The 13,692-nt window shown below is 37.0% G+C and overlaps 3 protein-coding genes across 4 annotated transcripts; 2 read left to right on the top strand and 1 right to left on the bottom strand.

The window, feature by feature from the left end:
* Positions 1 to 357: 357 nt before the first annotated feature.
* Positions 358 to 4,056, top strand: LOC114530281 (LL-diaminopimelate aminotransferase-like). Its single transcript, XM_028551886.1, has 4 exons — positions 358 to 651; positions 2,027 to 2,139; positions 2,997 to 3,171; positions 3,554 to 4,056. The coding sequence occupies exons 1-4, from the start codon at positions 478 to 480 to the stop codon at positions 3,575 to 3,577; spliced, it is 486 nt and encodes a 161-aa protein (XP_028407687.1). The 5' UTR covers positions 358 to 477; the 3' UTR covers positions 3,578 to 4,056.
* On the top strand, positions 3,628 to 7,932 carry LOC114530282 (2-aminoadipate transaminase-like). Of its 2 annotated transcripts, XM_028551888.1 has the most exons (7): positions 3,628 to 3,712; positions 4,479 to 4,601; positions 4,766 to 4,880; positions 5,350 to 5,421; positions 6,607 to 6,655; positions 6,932 to 6,983; positions 7,711 to 7,932. In XM_028551888.1, exons 2-7 carry the CDS (start codon positions 4,546 to 4,548, stop codon positions 7,829 to 7,831), a joined length of 465 nt encoding a protein of 154 aa, XP_028407689.1. In that variant the 5' UTR covers positions 3,628 to 3,712; positions 4,479 to 4,545; the 3' UTR covers positions 7,832 to 7,932. The 2 variants fall into 2 exon arrangements, with proteins under 2 accessions (XP_028407689.1, XP_028407688.1); XM_028551887.1 differs by lacking the exon at positions 3,628 to 3,712 and having other exon boundaries at positions 4,261 to 4,601.
* Positions 7,933 to 7,966: 34 nt separating this feature from the next.
* LOC114530334 (ubiquitin carboxyl-terminal hydrolase isozyme L5-like) lies at positions 7,967 to 11,798 on the bottom strand. Its single transcript, XM_028551946.1, has 10 exons — positions 11,706 to 11,798; positions 11,529 to 11,592; positions 11,073 to 11,178; positions 10,784 to 10,909; positions 10,625 to 10,686; positions 9,967 to 10,161; positions 9,707 to 9,821; positions 8,861 to 8,974; positions 8,409 to 8,507; positions 7,967 to 8,078 (listed from the first exon to the last, which is right to left on the bottom strand). Exons 1-10 carry the CDS (start codon positions 11,776 to 11,778, stop codon positions 8,034 to 8,036), a joined length of 999 nt encoding a protein of 332 aa, XP_028407747.1. The 5' UTR covers positions 11,779 to 11,798; the 3' UTR covers positions 7,967 to 8,033.
* Positions 11,799 to 13,692: the final 1,894 nt, after the last annotated feature.

Raw genomic sequence — 13,692 nt, 5'->3', positions numbered from 1 at the left:
TGATTTAGGGACCACCTGATTACCTTTGAAGCATTTTCGCCTATTTTAATGGTGACCATTGCTGTCCCTAAAGGACAAAATTAAGGCGAATTATCGCGAAATTTATAAGTTCAATTTTTAAGTGCAACGCAACGACAACAACCGACAAGGCGACAACAACCGATCGGGAAACTCGGAGAAAGGCCGATTTCACTTATTTAGTTATTCGGTGAGTAAAGTAAAATATAATAGACCTTTCTATAATGACGTCAGACGCGGAACGGCTGATGCTACACGAAATTTAATTGGCTCCACAAAACTATCGAGGCAATCAAACTTCGTGTAACATCAGACTTTCCGCGTTTGACGTCAATATGGAAAAGGTCTATTACCAGACATTTAAATTTCATAGCTCTGGGTACGACTGAGATAATTTGACTAGCTAGAGAATTAAATTGATGCATATATTTGCAGATAATCACTCCGAGTATCGAATAAATGGCAGATTCAAGCACAAAAGAGACTTCGAGAATGGGAATAAATGCAAGGAATCAATTTGAGAATGATGGAGTTTTAAAACCCGGCGTAGTGGCATTTGGAATAGGTGCTCCGTCCTTTGCAATGATGGCGAAATTAAAACCATTGCTAGCTGAAGCAACCAAGCAACGACTTGTGAGTTTTAGGTAATTTGTACTATCAAAAGCCTGTTACTATTTTATTACTTGATGCCAGAAGTTGTTTGCAAAGTATAAATCCAATTACACCTGATAATAGTTTGCCAATCACTGGCAAATAGTTTTCATGTAGCAAATAGTTTTTAAGCATGTTGTTAGATTGTTGACAAGTTGCTTGAATATTAATCACTATTTGGCAATCACATGCAATGGGCAGATTCTTTCTTTGGAAGAGTTTCTTTTAGGCCTATCTACACGATGCGATTCGTATCCTGGCGTATATATTCGAATAAGTATGTGCAAAAATGTCACATTTTAAACTTAGTTATAAACTGATGACAGAATGAGTGGCGTCGGCAATCGTTTTCATATGTCAGGATAATGCCGGATTTCCATTCAGTGCAAAATGTGGTGCGATCGAATTCTTGCGATGCTTTCTTTTGAAATGTGTTCAGTCAAGCTAATCTAATGGGGTGAGTAACAGTGAAGCCAAGATAGCGGACAATGAAACCTCTCTTGTAAGTACACTGGGTGAGTTCCGCTTGACACTTCGTATTTCAAAACAAAGCGATCGCAAAAAGTCGATTGCGCGACATTTTGCACTGAATGGAAATCCACCTTATCAAGGGCTGTTTTCCACTAGGCGGAGTTTTTCGCTCGATTTTCTTTTCAATTCAGACCGGTGAAGGGAATCCGCTACGGTCGAATTCTCACAATTGAAAAGTCGAACGGAAAATTTCGTTCGGTCGAAAAATTCCGCCTAGTAGAAGGCCGGTTTTCCACCAGCGGTAAGTTTTCGCGCGAAGCGACATTTTACTTTTGTCTCAGAGCTGTCAACTGCAACGATGTGGACCAAATTGCTGAAATACAAGAGAATAAAGTCGCTTCGCGCGAAAAATATCGCTGGTGAAAACCGGTTTAAGAATCGTATACGATTACGTCGCCTTGCCCGATTTTTGGGACCACTTGCCATGCAGGCTACGTGTAGATCGGCCGTTTGTAAATACCCAGCCTAGTCCCTAGGCCTCATTGCGCGTGCTTTATATCTCCGTGACGTGAGATCGCGTGTAATAACTAAACGAACGCATAAGGGGCCTAGGGGTTGTGCTGGTAAATACCAGACATTGGAGAGTACTGGTAATCAGTGATATGAAATGGGGTTAAGGTTTACTCTAAACTGCTAATTAGTAAACATTGAAGCTGTTAGTCAATAATAAGTTAAGCACTTTTGCATTATATTACATCTTCCTAATTCAGCCCAACCTGGTTTGGCCTTGTCACTGATGCATTTCATTGGTTATTATTATTAGGCATACTTACCTGGACAGTCTGAATAATAAATAGTAAATAATGTACATTTTATTTTTTCAAAGGAAAGTGAAGAATATAGTGATATGTTTCAGTATGGTGCATTATGTGGAGATTATGTATTTGTGCAAGAACTTGCAAAATTTCTCTCTAAGAGATATCAAGATCCTGTGGATAGGTACAGTGTTGACCAAAGGGGAAAGGGCAATGAGCCATCCTTTTGTCTGGTCTCTAGAGCTAAAATGGGTCTCCTAAATAGTAAAAAAAGGCTACAGTGATGTTTTATGGTTTTGTAACGTTGGACCTCAATACTGGGTGTGTCGGTGTCCAAGGGACCGTTAGCATTTAGCTTTACTGAACCAAACTTTCAATCAAGTACTTCAGGTTTCCACCATCGTCGTAATAGGAATCAGCCCCACACCAGTCAAGTGTTGGAATATATTTCTTTCTTCTACGTACAGCTTTCGTATATATCTTTCTCTAATATATTGTGTGGAAGCGTTTATATAGTGCTCGCATAAGCTAATTATGACGTATTTGGCGCGCATATACTATAGTAATACAATCCGATACAATAAGGTAACTGAAGTTCCACGATTACCATCCACGATTATCATCAGTAATTCACAAGACCGAGTTAGCGCTGTGAATTAGTACTGCTCAAGCGCTGTTTCAAAAGCGTAACTTTTACTTAAGTTTATATATGAATTCCTTGTAGCTGCGTTCTAGCGCTGCTAGAATTACGTCATCTACTATGTCACATAACTTACGAGATTATGCAAATGTTATACATTCAAAACTACGCTACAGTTTAATGGATGAAGTTCAAAGTGGAGGATTTCATATCATTGTTCTATCTTTTCTAGTTTTAATTATTACCTGTCCACCATTTTCATGTTAGTAGCTTCAAATTGCAAAAATTCATCCACTGAAACTCATCCCCAATTTCAGCACAATTATTAACAGGCACACCCAAATCAATGTTATGAAAATTACTTTTACTTACAGTAGTAAAAATTTCTTGTTTTGCATTAGTAATGATATAGTCTGTACAAGTGGTGCAACAAATGGCCTCATGATGGTGACTCTAATGATGTTTCAACCTGGAGATTATGTTTTTGTTGAAGATCCAACATATTTTATTGCTATAAAGATGTTTCGTCAAGATCTTGGCTTGAATATTCTTGGTGGTATGCCAATGATTTTAAAGGTCATTCAGTTAACAATGCAAACGTTTTTTGCCAAAGTATTCTGACCAGAAGACTTTAGGGATGAGGTTGATCAATCAAAATTTTTAATAATTCTTCAGGACCGAAAAAAAGCTAATGCATGACTAGATATAAATGAACTCTAATTTTAGTTCAGCCAAGTTCTAAAGAGTTTTTGGAATGTATATTTACCTAATTTACGATTTAACTTTTTTCTGTATTACATTTCTTCAGTAGTACCAGCTGTTTAAAAATAGTTACATCAGATTGGTCAGAACTTCGTTATGACCGGTCTGCTAATAGATTTAGTCTGCTTCATACCAAGTTTTAACAAGCTGCCTGGTAAAGTAGTTAATGTAAACATTATGTACGTTGTTTTTTCAGTTCCAACAGATGATGATGGGGTGAAAATAGATGCTCTGGAACAGTTAATTTTAGAGCACATGGATAAACTTGGGGAAACCAGCGAAGCACGACCATATCGTGCAATGTTTTACACTGTTCCTGTTTTCAATAACCCAACGTCAGTGAGTTTGCCACCAGGTTAGTCTAGGTAACAAAGGCCGAGATATTATACATTTTTCCTGCACTAATACATCTACTTGCACCTGGTTTCACCATGCAATTAGCTCAGTGTTATGTTTTTATAGCTTCTGTTAACGTCACATATTGTGTTTCCAATGGTTTAATGCGTTAGTGTATTATGTTCTGCTATGTAGAGTTCATACTGTCTGAGAAGGCCCTTTAAATGGTTATTATACCCATATAGCAGTAATTCTGTCAATATTTCCATTTAGAGCGATGTTCTGCACTGATCAAAGTGCTAAGAAAATACAACATTCTAGCTGTGTGTGATGATGTTTACAATATAATAAATTTTGAATCGAAGCCACCACCCCGTCGTCTGTTTAGTTATGATAAAAAATACGTACAAAGTAATAATAGCAATTTTTATTGTCTGCTAAGTCCCGTTTCATACGCAGTATTTCACATCCTAAGTTTAATGTGTTCATGCAGTATGCATGCAGAAACCTCTAAAAATACGACGTATGAAACGAGCTTAATTTCTAATTACTTATTTTCATAGTAACCATGCAGTTTACCCATTTGTACAATGGGAATTGTTCATTTGTTCCAGTCAGTGGGAGGAGAGAATACAATTCGTATACGAATTATTATAATAATTCAGATGTCGTAATTATGTGATAATTCAGATGTCGTTGTCCTGTTGGTTATTATGCAAAATCCGACACGACCGAATTACAATAAGTTACAGCATGTGAATTACAAGTTTCATTAATGTTCTTAGATCAGACAGTGATTACAAGGGTCACGTGGTGTCAAATGGATCGTTTAGTAAGATAGTCGCTCCTGGAATGAGATTAGGTTGGCTCGAGGCTCCGAAAATTATCCAGGACAAAATTATCCTCAGGTTGGTTTAAGACGTGACTTGGATGTTCAAACGAATATGCAATAATAATTCCTATGACTACCATCACATCATATGATTATCACTCGTCTTTACACCACTATGAAACACTGCAATTAATATACGATCATCACCATGCATTGACTATATGTTCGTCTTCAACACAGTGCAACCCTGTCCAGCGGAGGTGGCCTGAATCAATACACATCGGCTATTATGGGTACAGCTCTGAAGAATGAAATTCTATCTTCGTATTTCACGGACATGATATTAGATTTAAAAGTGAGTATTCCCTCTTCCAATGTGACTAAACTTAGGGTAGCTAGGTAGTCTTCATGCACGGTAAAACTAGGTAATCATGCAAGAATAGCCGCCTGTCGTTGTTTGTTGTTTGCATGAAAAAAATATACTCATTAAGAGAAATATATCCATAAATTCTATAATGGGCGGAGGTTACTCTACAGTTTTTTTTCTTAGCGAGGTGATCCAATGCTGGTAGTTTTTTTAACAGTATTAAAGCTTTCCGTAGTATTTTGAGATAAAAATATACGTTTCTTTCTGCGTCAACCTTTGGCTTTCCTCTCACAATCTTATAGGTATTTCTCAACCTTTATTTAAACTTAAAGTTGATTATAAATAAATATAGTGCATGTTGAAGTTGACTATTATCGGCCACTATCATGCATGCAACCAGGTTTTCATTGATGCTTTCTCAAATACTGCAAAAACATAATGAAATGTCTACTTTCAGAGAAAGATGGAGTTGATGTGTGAATCTCTTGATAAATATGCGAAGCCGTATGTGAAATACAGAAAACCCACGGTAAATATTTCTATATATAGTAGCTATAGCCCGTTAATATATACTGTGTAAGTTTTTGGCCCAGTTTCCATCTTTCATAAGTATGCATATGTATACAGTAGGAGGCAAAAGTTTGAGTCCATGCAGTGATTGTATTTCATTGTTTTAGCAGCATATATACTAATTTTCTACAGAAAACCTTCCCGATAAGTGAACTGGAAAAAAGTAAATAAGTATAAACTGAAAAATACATGCTGTACAACAACTATGAGATGTTATGATATTCATTTAACGTATGTTAATGTGCAAACATGCATTACATGTCAATGCTTAGTATCCCTCTTTTTTGTTCTTGAAGCGGCCTTTATTCTTGCTGGCATAGATTCCATAGGTTTTTTAATGTCGCACGTTCTTTACCTTGCCAGCATTCGTTGACCACTTGCCTCAAGTCATCCTGGCTGGTGGTCTGTATGCCTCGCCCTTTTCCGGTTAAAACGGTCCTACAAGTGCTCCATAAGTTTTAGATCTGGAATTTAAGGTGGAAAGCCATGAGAACGAGATCACCAGAACGAGTTTGCTTCTAAAAGATTTCTGGCACATAGAAGATGTGCATGTGCTTAGGGTGATTATCATGTAGTTGGACGCGTGATCATCTTTGTACCAGATGAAATTCCATGTCCTCGAAGAATTGGATGACACTTTTCTTTAATTAGGATACTATTATATTTTTCAATATTGCCAACCCCAGCATGTCCGAAGCAGCTAAAAGTTTGCTTGAGTAGGATTTAGTTTCTTCGAACCTCTCTAAGGTTAGTTGTATACCACCTTTTGAAATTCTCACTTTTTCTGCGATCTTACGAGGAAAGAATTCTTCAATGAAACTATTTGTCCTTGTGCACCATCACTTTGCCCTTTTTCCCACCCATCTTGGGCAGTGTAAAGGAATAAGAACTTTATTTTGTTATAATTTACATCATTAGGACCAAAACAGTGTGCAATTAATATGGTTTACAGTACTGAAACACTAACACGCATGTCTTAACTCGAATACGCTGACAGGATTTAATACTGGAATTCTACAACGACTGGACTCAAACTTTTGCCCCCTACTGCATGTATATATATTTTTTTATAATATTATATATATTATTTTCATATACGTAACAAATATAGTTTATTTTCATACGTAACAAATTACCAATTTAGGGAGGATATTTCGTTTGGATTGAACTGCCCTCTAACTGCGACGCCGAAGGTAATAAAAGACTCGATTTTCGAACTATATACACTTAATAGTTGTATAAAGTTTTCCTTGCATGTATAAATTAGTTTGCGTCCTCCCGACATTAAGGCATTATATTTTTGTTTAAGTTTAACTATTTCTCCGCTTACCCTCGGACTTGCATGTGTATGCATGATCATACTATATATTATCTATATATACGAGATAATTTACCCGCCATACAGTAATTAGTGTGTAAAATCCGGCGTGATGTAAAATATGCATGAATAATAATATATTCCTATTTAGCTTTTACGAAATATTGTGAGAAACACAAAGTCTCTATGCGTCCAGGACGAAGGTATATATATGTTCGTTTGCTGTTTGCATTTTTTTTATGTGTATATATATACTATATGTCTATGTATAATAAGAACTGTGATTTCTACTGCTGCTAAAGCTCGACCTTGCTTCACAGTGAGCTAGGGTTTAATTCCTTTCTTTTGGGGAAGAGGGGCTGTGTATAACGTTATAATTTTAATGTGGTGTCTCCTACTTCTTTATGCTTTAATTGCTATATGCACGACAAACCTTTGCATCAAAATTGTATAAAACTTTCCCACAAACTGCAAAAATAATGACATCTTAAGGTCTTGTATATTTAAATATTTTCTCAGGCTATGTGCACACGAGCGTCGTTTTCGAGCGTTTTCCAAATCGTTTTGTCTATTTTATTTTATAGTAATATAATTATATAAAATATGTTTAATACGTTAAATTAGCTTCAAACTCTATTGTAAATTCACGGTGTTTGAAACCGTTTTGATATGAAACGATTATGATACGATCTCCACAAAGAGCCGAAGCCATGCAAAACCTTTTTAACACTTCGAGATAAATGCCACTGCGAGACAAATGCCATTAGTTTGGTGAGTATACATTCACACCTTCACCCATTAGTTTGCAGAGTCTTACACCTTTGCCACCATTTTCTGACAGCTTGCAAACTTTTCAAATAAGCTTACTACACGATCACCGCTGTTTTGAAAGACATCAAAAGGTGCCTTTTTTAATATTCACTTTTTTAGATTCTCACCCAATGGCAATTTTAAAAACTTCATCCGATTATGCTTTGCCTTCCTGGCCGAAGAAGAAATAGAGAAAGGTATCAGAGAAATAGGAACAGCACTCAATGAATTTTGTGGCTAATAAAATCAAATGACTCGAAAATAAAGTTTTACCATGCAATAATTCTTTAGTAAGTATTGCTACTTCAAAAGTCGGTAATATTTTTTTTAATCAATGCACAATTTTAAATGCCTAAATTTTATTAATATTAAGCAATTACTATATTAAACAATTTACACAATATCTATAAGATATTTTATAAGATGCACGTCAATAAAATATTTCATAGTTCTTCCTGGACAAGTTTCTTTGGTTTGGCCTGTCGTGCCTGAAAAATTGAATATTTGCTCCATGTACGTTATATTGACTAAGTGCATGAGAAGGTTAAAAAATACTAATTTACCCCTTTAGTTATAACAACGCAAGGCAAACTGATTACAATTGGCTTGAATTAAAATAAGAAACTTGCCTTTCCCCTGAGAACACTTAGTCCCGTTTCAGACGTCAAACTTTTCATTTGCCGAATTAAATGCAAATGAACAAAAACCTTGCATTAGGTTCGGCGAATGAAAAGTTCGACATCTGAAACATGCCTTATTTGCTTGCGGAGGTATATTGTACCATAGTCTGCATGGGTGTAATTTTTTAACAGCCATACCTTCTCCACCAAAGCTACAAGTTTTCCTTCTTTGCCAAGCACTTTTAGTAACTCAACGATAAGAGGAAGGTAGTTGTGTTTTCTACGCACATTTTCAACCTTGAAAAATTAAGTGAGCGGGTTATATTCTATGATCGAGTTGCGCTATTTCCTATATTGTGGTTTACCAAAAGCTCCACTAATATTACATAAACAGGGCTAATACATAAAATGACCTTCCTTTAATAATCATGTCACGAGTGTTTCCATGCATAGCCTTGTTCTTGTGGAACAAAGCGAAAAAATATTTACACCTTTCCCACACCCTCCGGAATGATTGGTGACGTGAGGATCGAAAACGAGCATTGTTTGGGTTTTGATGTGTTAGTACTGCATCATGTTTTCCCTGTTCTGTAAACCTTTGACTGTATAGTTATTAATGTGAAAATTCTGCTTAAAAGATTGTCCCGTACTTTGTAGCGAAGCATTTTATCATCCTCGGCGGCAACTAGACCTTGATATTTTGCGATGTTTGCTTCAATATTTTGAAGGCTTGTTGTGCTGTCTATCTCCATTGATTCTGCTCCCTGTAATTTGAAATAAAAAGCATGCATATAATACTGTTTTGAACATTTCAAGCGCACATAAAAGCTGATTTCCACTAGGCGAACTGAGAAAGAAGTAATTTGATTGGCATTCAAAAAAACACTGACTACATCACAGGCCAATCACGTTCGTTAATTGCTTGTTCTCGCGAACAAATTCGCCTCGTGGAAATCGGCCTAAAGAAGTATATTCCCATGCATGTATTCTGCACAAATTTGTCTCTGTCTCTTTGGTGCAAGGCTTTTCACGAGGTATGGTTTCCATTATGTCGTAATTATCGCGAGCAAGTCCTTTTCCTCGTCTTCATTTATTCAATTCGGACGGTTCTATACAACTAGATACAACTGAACACACCCACGACAATTACGACTTAAATGGAAAGCATCGATAACAACTGTGCTAAACGAAAAATATAAAAAATGACAATTCTAACAAAAACGTCGAATGTATGCAACTGTTTCCCGATCCATATTTATCTCCGCGACATTTTCCGAGAAAACGAGTAGCTCGTCGAACCATGTGACCAACGGCATTTATCTTTTGCACGAAATATCGCTATTAGGTAGCTATAATGGGATAAACTTGGATAAACAGAGCGAGAGGTGCCGAAGTTGTAGATTAGGGATAAATATAAACAGCAGATTTATCGAGAAGTGTACATGTGTCTGGAGAGGTGTTCTCATATTTTCTTGAAAGAAACAGAATGTGGTCACCTGTTCAAGGAGTTGTCTCTTCTGGTGATTAAGGGCTTCAATTTCTTTAAGAAAGGCTTGTTTTCTGTCCGACACGACAGCCATAAGGTTAAAATGAATTTCTTCTGATGAATATCTGAAGATGATGAACAGATATCTATAGGTTATGGACACAATTTATATCGTTCGGCTGAGTTCAGTAGCAACGACTATGTGGCAATTGACTATGGTGTCTACAGGCAGATCTAAAGGTTAAGTGTGTATGTGTGTTTTCTACATACTTCTGAATACGTCTTTCTATAACTGGTTTGACTTCATTTAGCCAGGTATCAGAAGTGCAGGGTCCTAAATCTATAGGACCTTCACGTAATCCATCCAATTCATACAGTCTGTTGTTCACTGGAACATAGGCAATGAAATGAAACACATCTTCGTCCTTCTTTGGTTGTATTCCATCAATTTCGAATACTTGTTGCCTGGGAAAGACATTCAGTGACTTCAAGAGACATTGTACTTTTTAGCCTTATCAACTGGTATTAGGCTAACTCTGACGTTACTAATAAGTAATAGATCACTACCAAACTAAAGGTGCAGCAACTGTAGTGTACGTTAGTGATAAGGGACTGCCCAAGAATTGCAAAGATGATGGTTTTTCTTCAATGCAAAAAGTGAGTTTCACCAAAGCTTGAGGCTGGGCCTTGGGGTAGAGTTCCAATTAGCTCCACTGAGCAATATTCTAATTCCTGGGGGACTTGCTCCTCCTATTTCACTAACTTTGTCTTCCATCTTTTTGGCTACACTATATGGTGGAGCACTTCCTCCAGGTATTATAATGTAGCTCAGTGATTAGCTCCTCTTGGTCATCAGCACAAATGTAACAAATTACTACCTATCCTGCAAGCAGTGCTATGACATTGGAAAGAAATAGTTAATTACTACCTTGAAAAACTGTTGTGGACTTGTCTAATGGCATTGCTGTTGGTCAAAGTTAAGCCTTTAAGCTACAAACACGAGGAACAAATTGAGTAAGTTGAAGCCAAATTACTTACAATATGTCTGGTATTAATGCAATGTTGAAAGCACATATACAATACATACATTGGCATCAAATGAAGCAGAAAATTCCCTAAATTCAGTAAGAATTGGTCCCAAATCCACATCAGGATGTTGTGTATTCAAAAGAATACTTAGAATGGCTTGAGTTGCACAAGCATTACTGATTACCTAAATTATATCACACCTATTGTAAGTATATTATGTACCCAGAAAATGGCCAAAATAAAAATGGTGTTTTTAAGTTATTAGAGTTGTTAATGACATAAGTACTTCAGACAAGGTTACCATACAGAACCTTCAAATATTTAAATATTCATATCATAATCTTGACCTGTTTGGCAAAGAAAATGTTGTCTAAACGACTATCTTTAACAATTGGGCCAGATGGTTCATCACCAGCTTTCCATTTAAATAAAAATATCAAGCCATGAACTGGTCTGAAACAAAAATGATAGACTGGTGGTACAATACTTCTCCTGTGTTTGGAAATATTAAGGAATAACATTCAATGCACCATTGCCCTGCCTGTAACTATTGGCCTTTCTCATAATGATGCAAATGTCACACAAAATTTCATTGGCTGTGCAAAACTAATGAGCCAATCAAACTTTTTGAAACATCAGACTTTCCCTGCATGACATCATTATGGGAGAGAAAGGTCTAGAGAAGACAAAGAGGACAAGAAGAAACTTTGGATCTTTTCGTTGCTTTACAAAGAAACGGACTCTGTGACTTGATGTCAACAGTGCGTGGCATCTGACAAATTGTTGAATCTGTGTCGACAAACCGTAGACTTTTAAATGCATTTTCGTCCAGTGTATATAACTCTTCAACTTGATAACCAGTACAGCCTAGTTTAAACAAAAAAAGGGCGCGCGCTTTTACATTGGCACTTTAATGTGAAAAATTACAGGGTAATGAGGACGAAAAATATTTGTTGATTAATACTGATCATATGACTAACCAAATCCTCGAATTAATTCTGTAAAAACGCCAGGGTCGCTTTCGATCAAACACCAGTCCCCGTTGTCTGCCATCTTTTATAAAGTTAAGAATGCTTCAAACCATTATCCCCCCCCGGAAAAAGTAATGAGAAAGTTGATGAGAGTTGGAGAGTTGACTGTATTTTTTGCTGAGCCTGCTACTACAAAATGCAAACTGCTAGCTGTTTTGCAGCTCGCAGTTTGAGTTGATGAGAGTGTATGAAAGTACATGAACGTAGTAGCGAGAGTTGCAACTCTCATCAACTCTCATTCTCGTTTGACCACAGGGCTTTAGCTTGTTAGAGCAAAGTCTGGCAAATAATGTATAATTACCAGGGGCCGGTTGTATCAAAGCCGGATAGCGCTATCCACGGAATAGTGATTTTTTCAACCGTTCTAAAAATGCTCGAAAAGGGATAAAATTTCAGCTTGAAAGCAACAATTATTAAAGAGGATCTTCAATTTAGGAATACTAAGATTTAATCAAAGTTGTAGCAAATAACGGGCGATTTTGAAGCAATTGAAAAAAACACTATCCGGTGGATAGCGCTATCCGGCTTTCATACAACCGGCCCCAGGACTATAGAGCTCACTGGGGGCGCCGTGATAATTACATAAGTTAGGAAGCTCCTGTAATTACCCGAAAAAATTTTCGCGTCCAAATTATCACGCATATTTGGGCTGCCTATGGCCCTAGTCACCGTTAACCGTTACATGGAGAACGCAAAAGCAGTTTACATAAAAAACTCGTCGTGAAATTCAAGATGAACTCTAATTTGCAAGGAACTTTAACGAGCTTGTGTTGGCGGACCGAGTTGTATTTAGTTGGTACTTAATAGGTCCCTATTTTGAGTAAACTTTATCACTTCACAAAAGCGCAAGAAAAAGAAAATTTCGCAAAATCCATCTTAAACACACGAATGAAATACTTTCAGAGTTTCAGACACAGCGAAAACATAACCTTAGGAAACGTGAAACCCTAGCCTAAATCGCCGGCAAGGGGAGAAACCATATGGTTAGAAACATTCTTGGGAATAGGATGAGTTACATTAATTGCTGCCGCAGCGAGCGAGCCTGAAGCGAGCGAGCAAGGCAGCAGATCCTAATTTAGAAATGGGGGCGCAAATCAAAATTTGTCTTTGGCGCATTGCATGACGGTACCAGTGGCAGGGATGGAGGAACATATTTTATTTTGGGGGTGGCTGAATTTAAGTTCCGGCCATAGTTGACACGCTGCGAGCATATGTTATGTAGCGTGAGAGAGAAATAATTTACATTCACCTGAACACAATGTAGGATATTTCTTTTGTATTTTAGCAGGCGAACAGCAATTTGACGATCTTATTGTTACACGTTTGTGAGATTCTTTCATGTATTTTGGGGAGGGCTACGATTTTTACCTTGCGCGGTGCGGTGCGTGATACAGCAATTTGACGACCTTATTGTTACACGTTTGTGAAATTCTTTCATGTATTTTGGGGAGGGCTACGATTTTCACCTTGCGCGGTGCGGTGCGTGATACCACGTGTATGGTATGTTAATTTATATTGTGAATAAAGGTGAAAACGTGCTTTGGAACATTGTATTAGCGTATTAGGGCGCCAGTAGATTTTCAATATAAACGAAACATAATACTCTTGTCACCTGCGGTGAAAATTTTTGACGCATTGCATGTTGGAGTTCGGTGTCAGGTTATACCATTCCACGTGTTGGCTGCATAAACTTTGGCGAATTTTTTTCGAAGAAGGAAAACTATTTCGGTGAGTTTTTTGTAATTAAGTTCATATTTATTCAATGTTTTATTCATATCTAACTGTTCTTTTATATTTCATAGGTTGATATTGTAGACAGAAGATGAAATTTACGTAATTCTACGTTTTGGCTACATATTATAGTACTGCGAAGTATTAGAGGTATAAGGTATTTTGGTGAGTTTTTTTACTGTCGAGTTCCTATTTATTCGATATT

The sequence above is a fragment of the Dendronephthya gigantea genome, unplaced genomic scaffold (genome assembly GCF_004324835.1).
Source record: "Dendronephthya gigantea isolate DGI-Jeju-01 unplaced genomic scaffold, DenGig_1.0 000061F, whole genome shotgun sequence".
NCBI classification, from domain to species: Eukaryota; Metazoa; Cnidaria; class Anthozoa; order Malacalcyonacea; family Nephtheidae; genus Dendronephthya; species Dendronephthya gigantea.
Note: the sequence above shows the minus strand (reverse complement) of the source record. Positions and strands in the feature narration are given on the sequence as shown.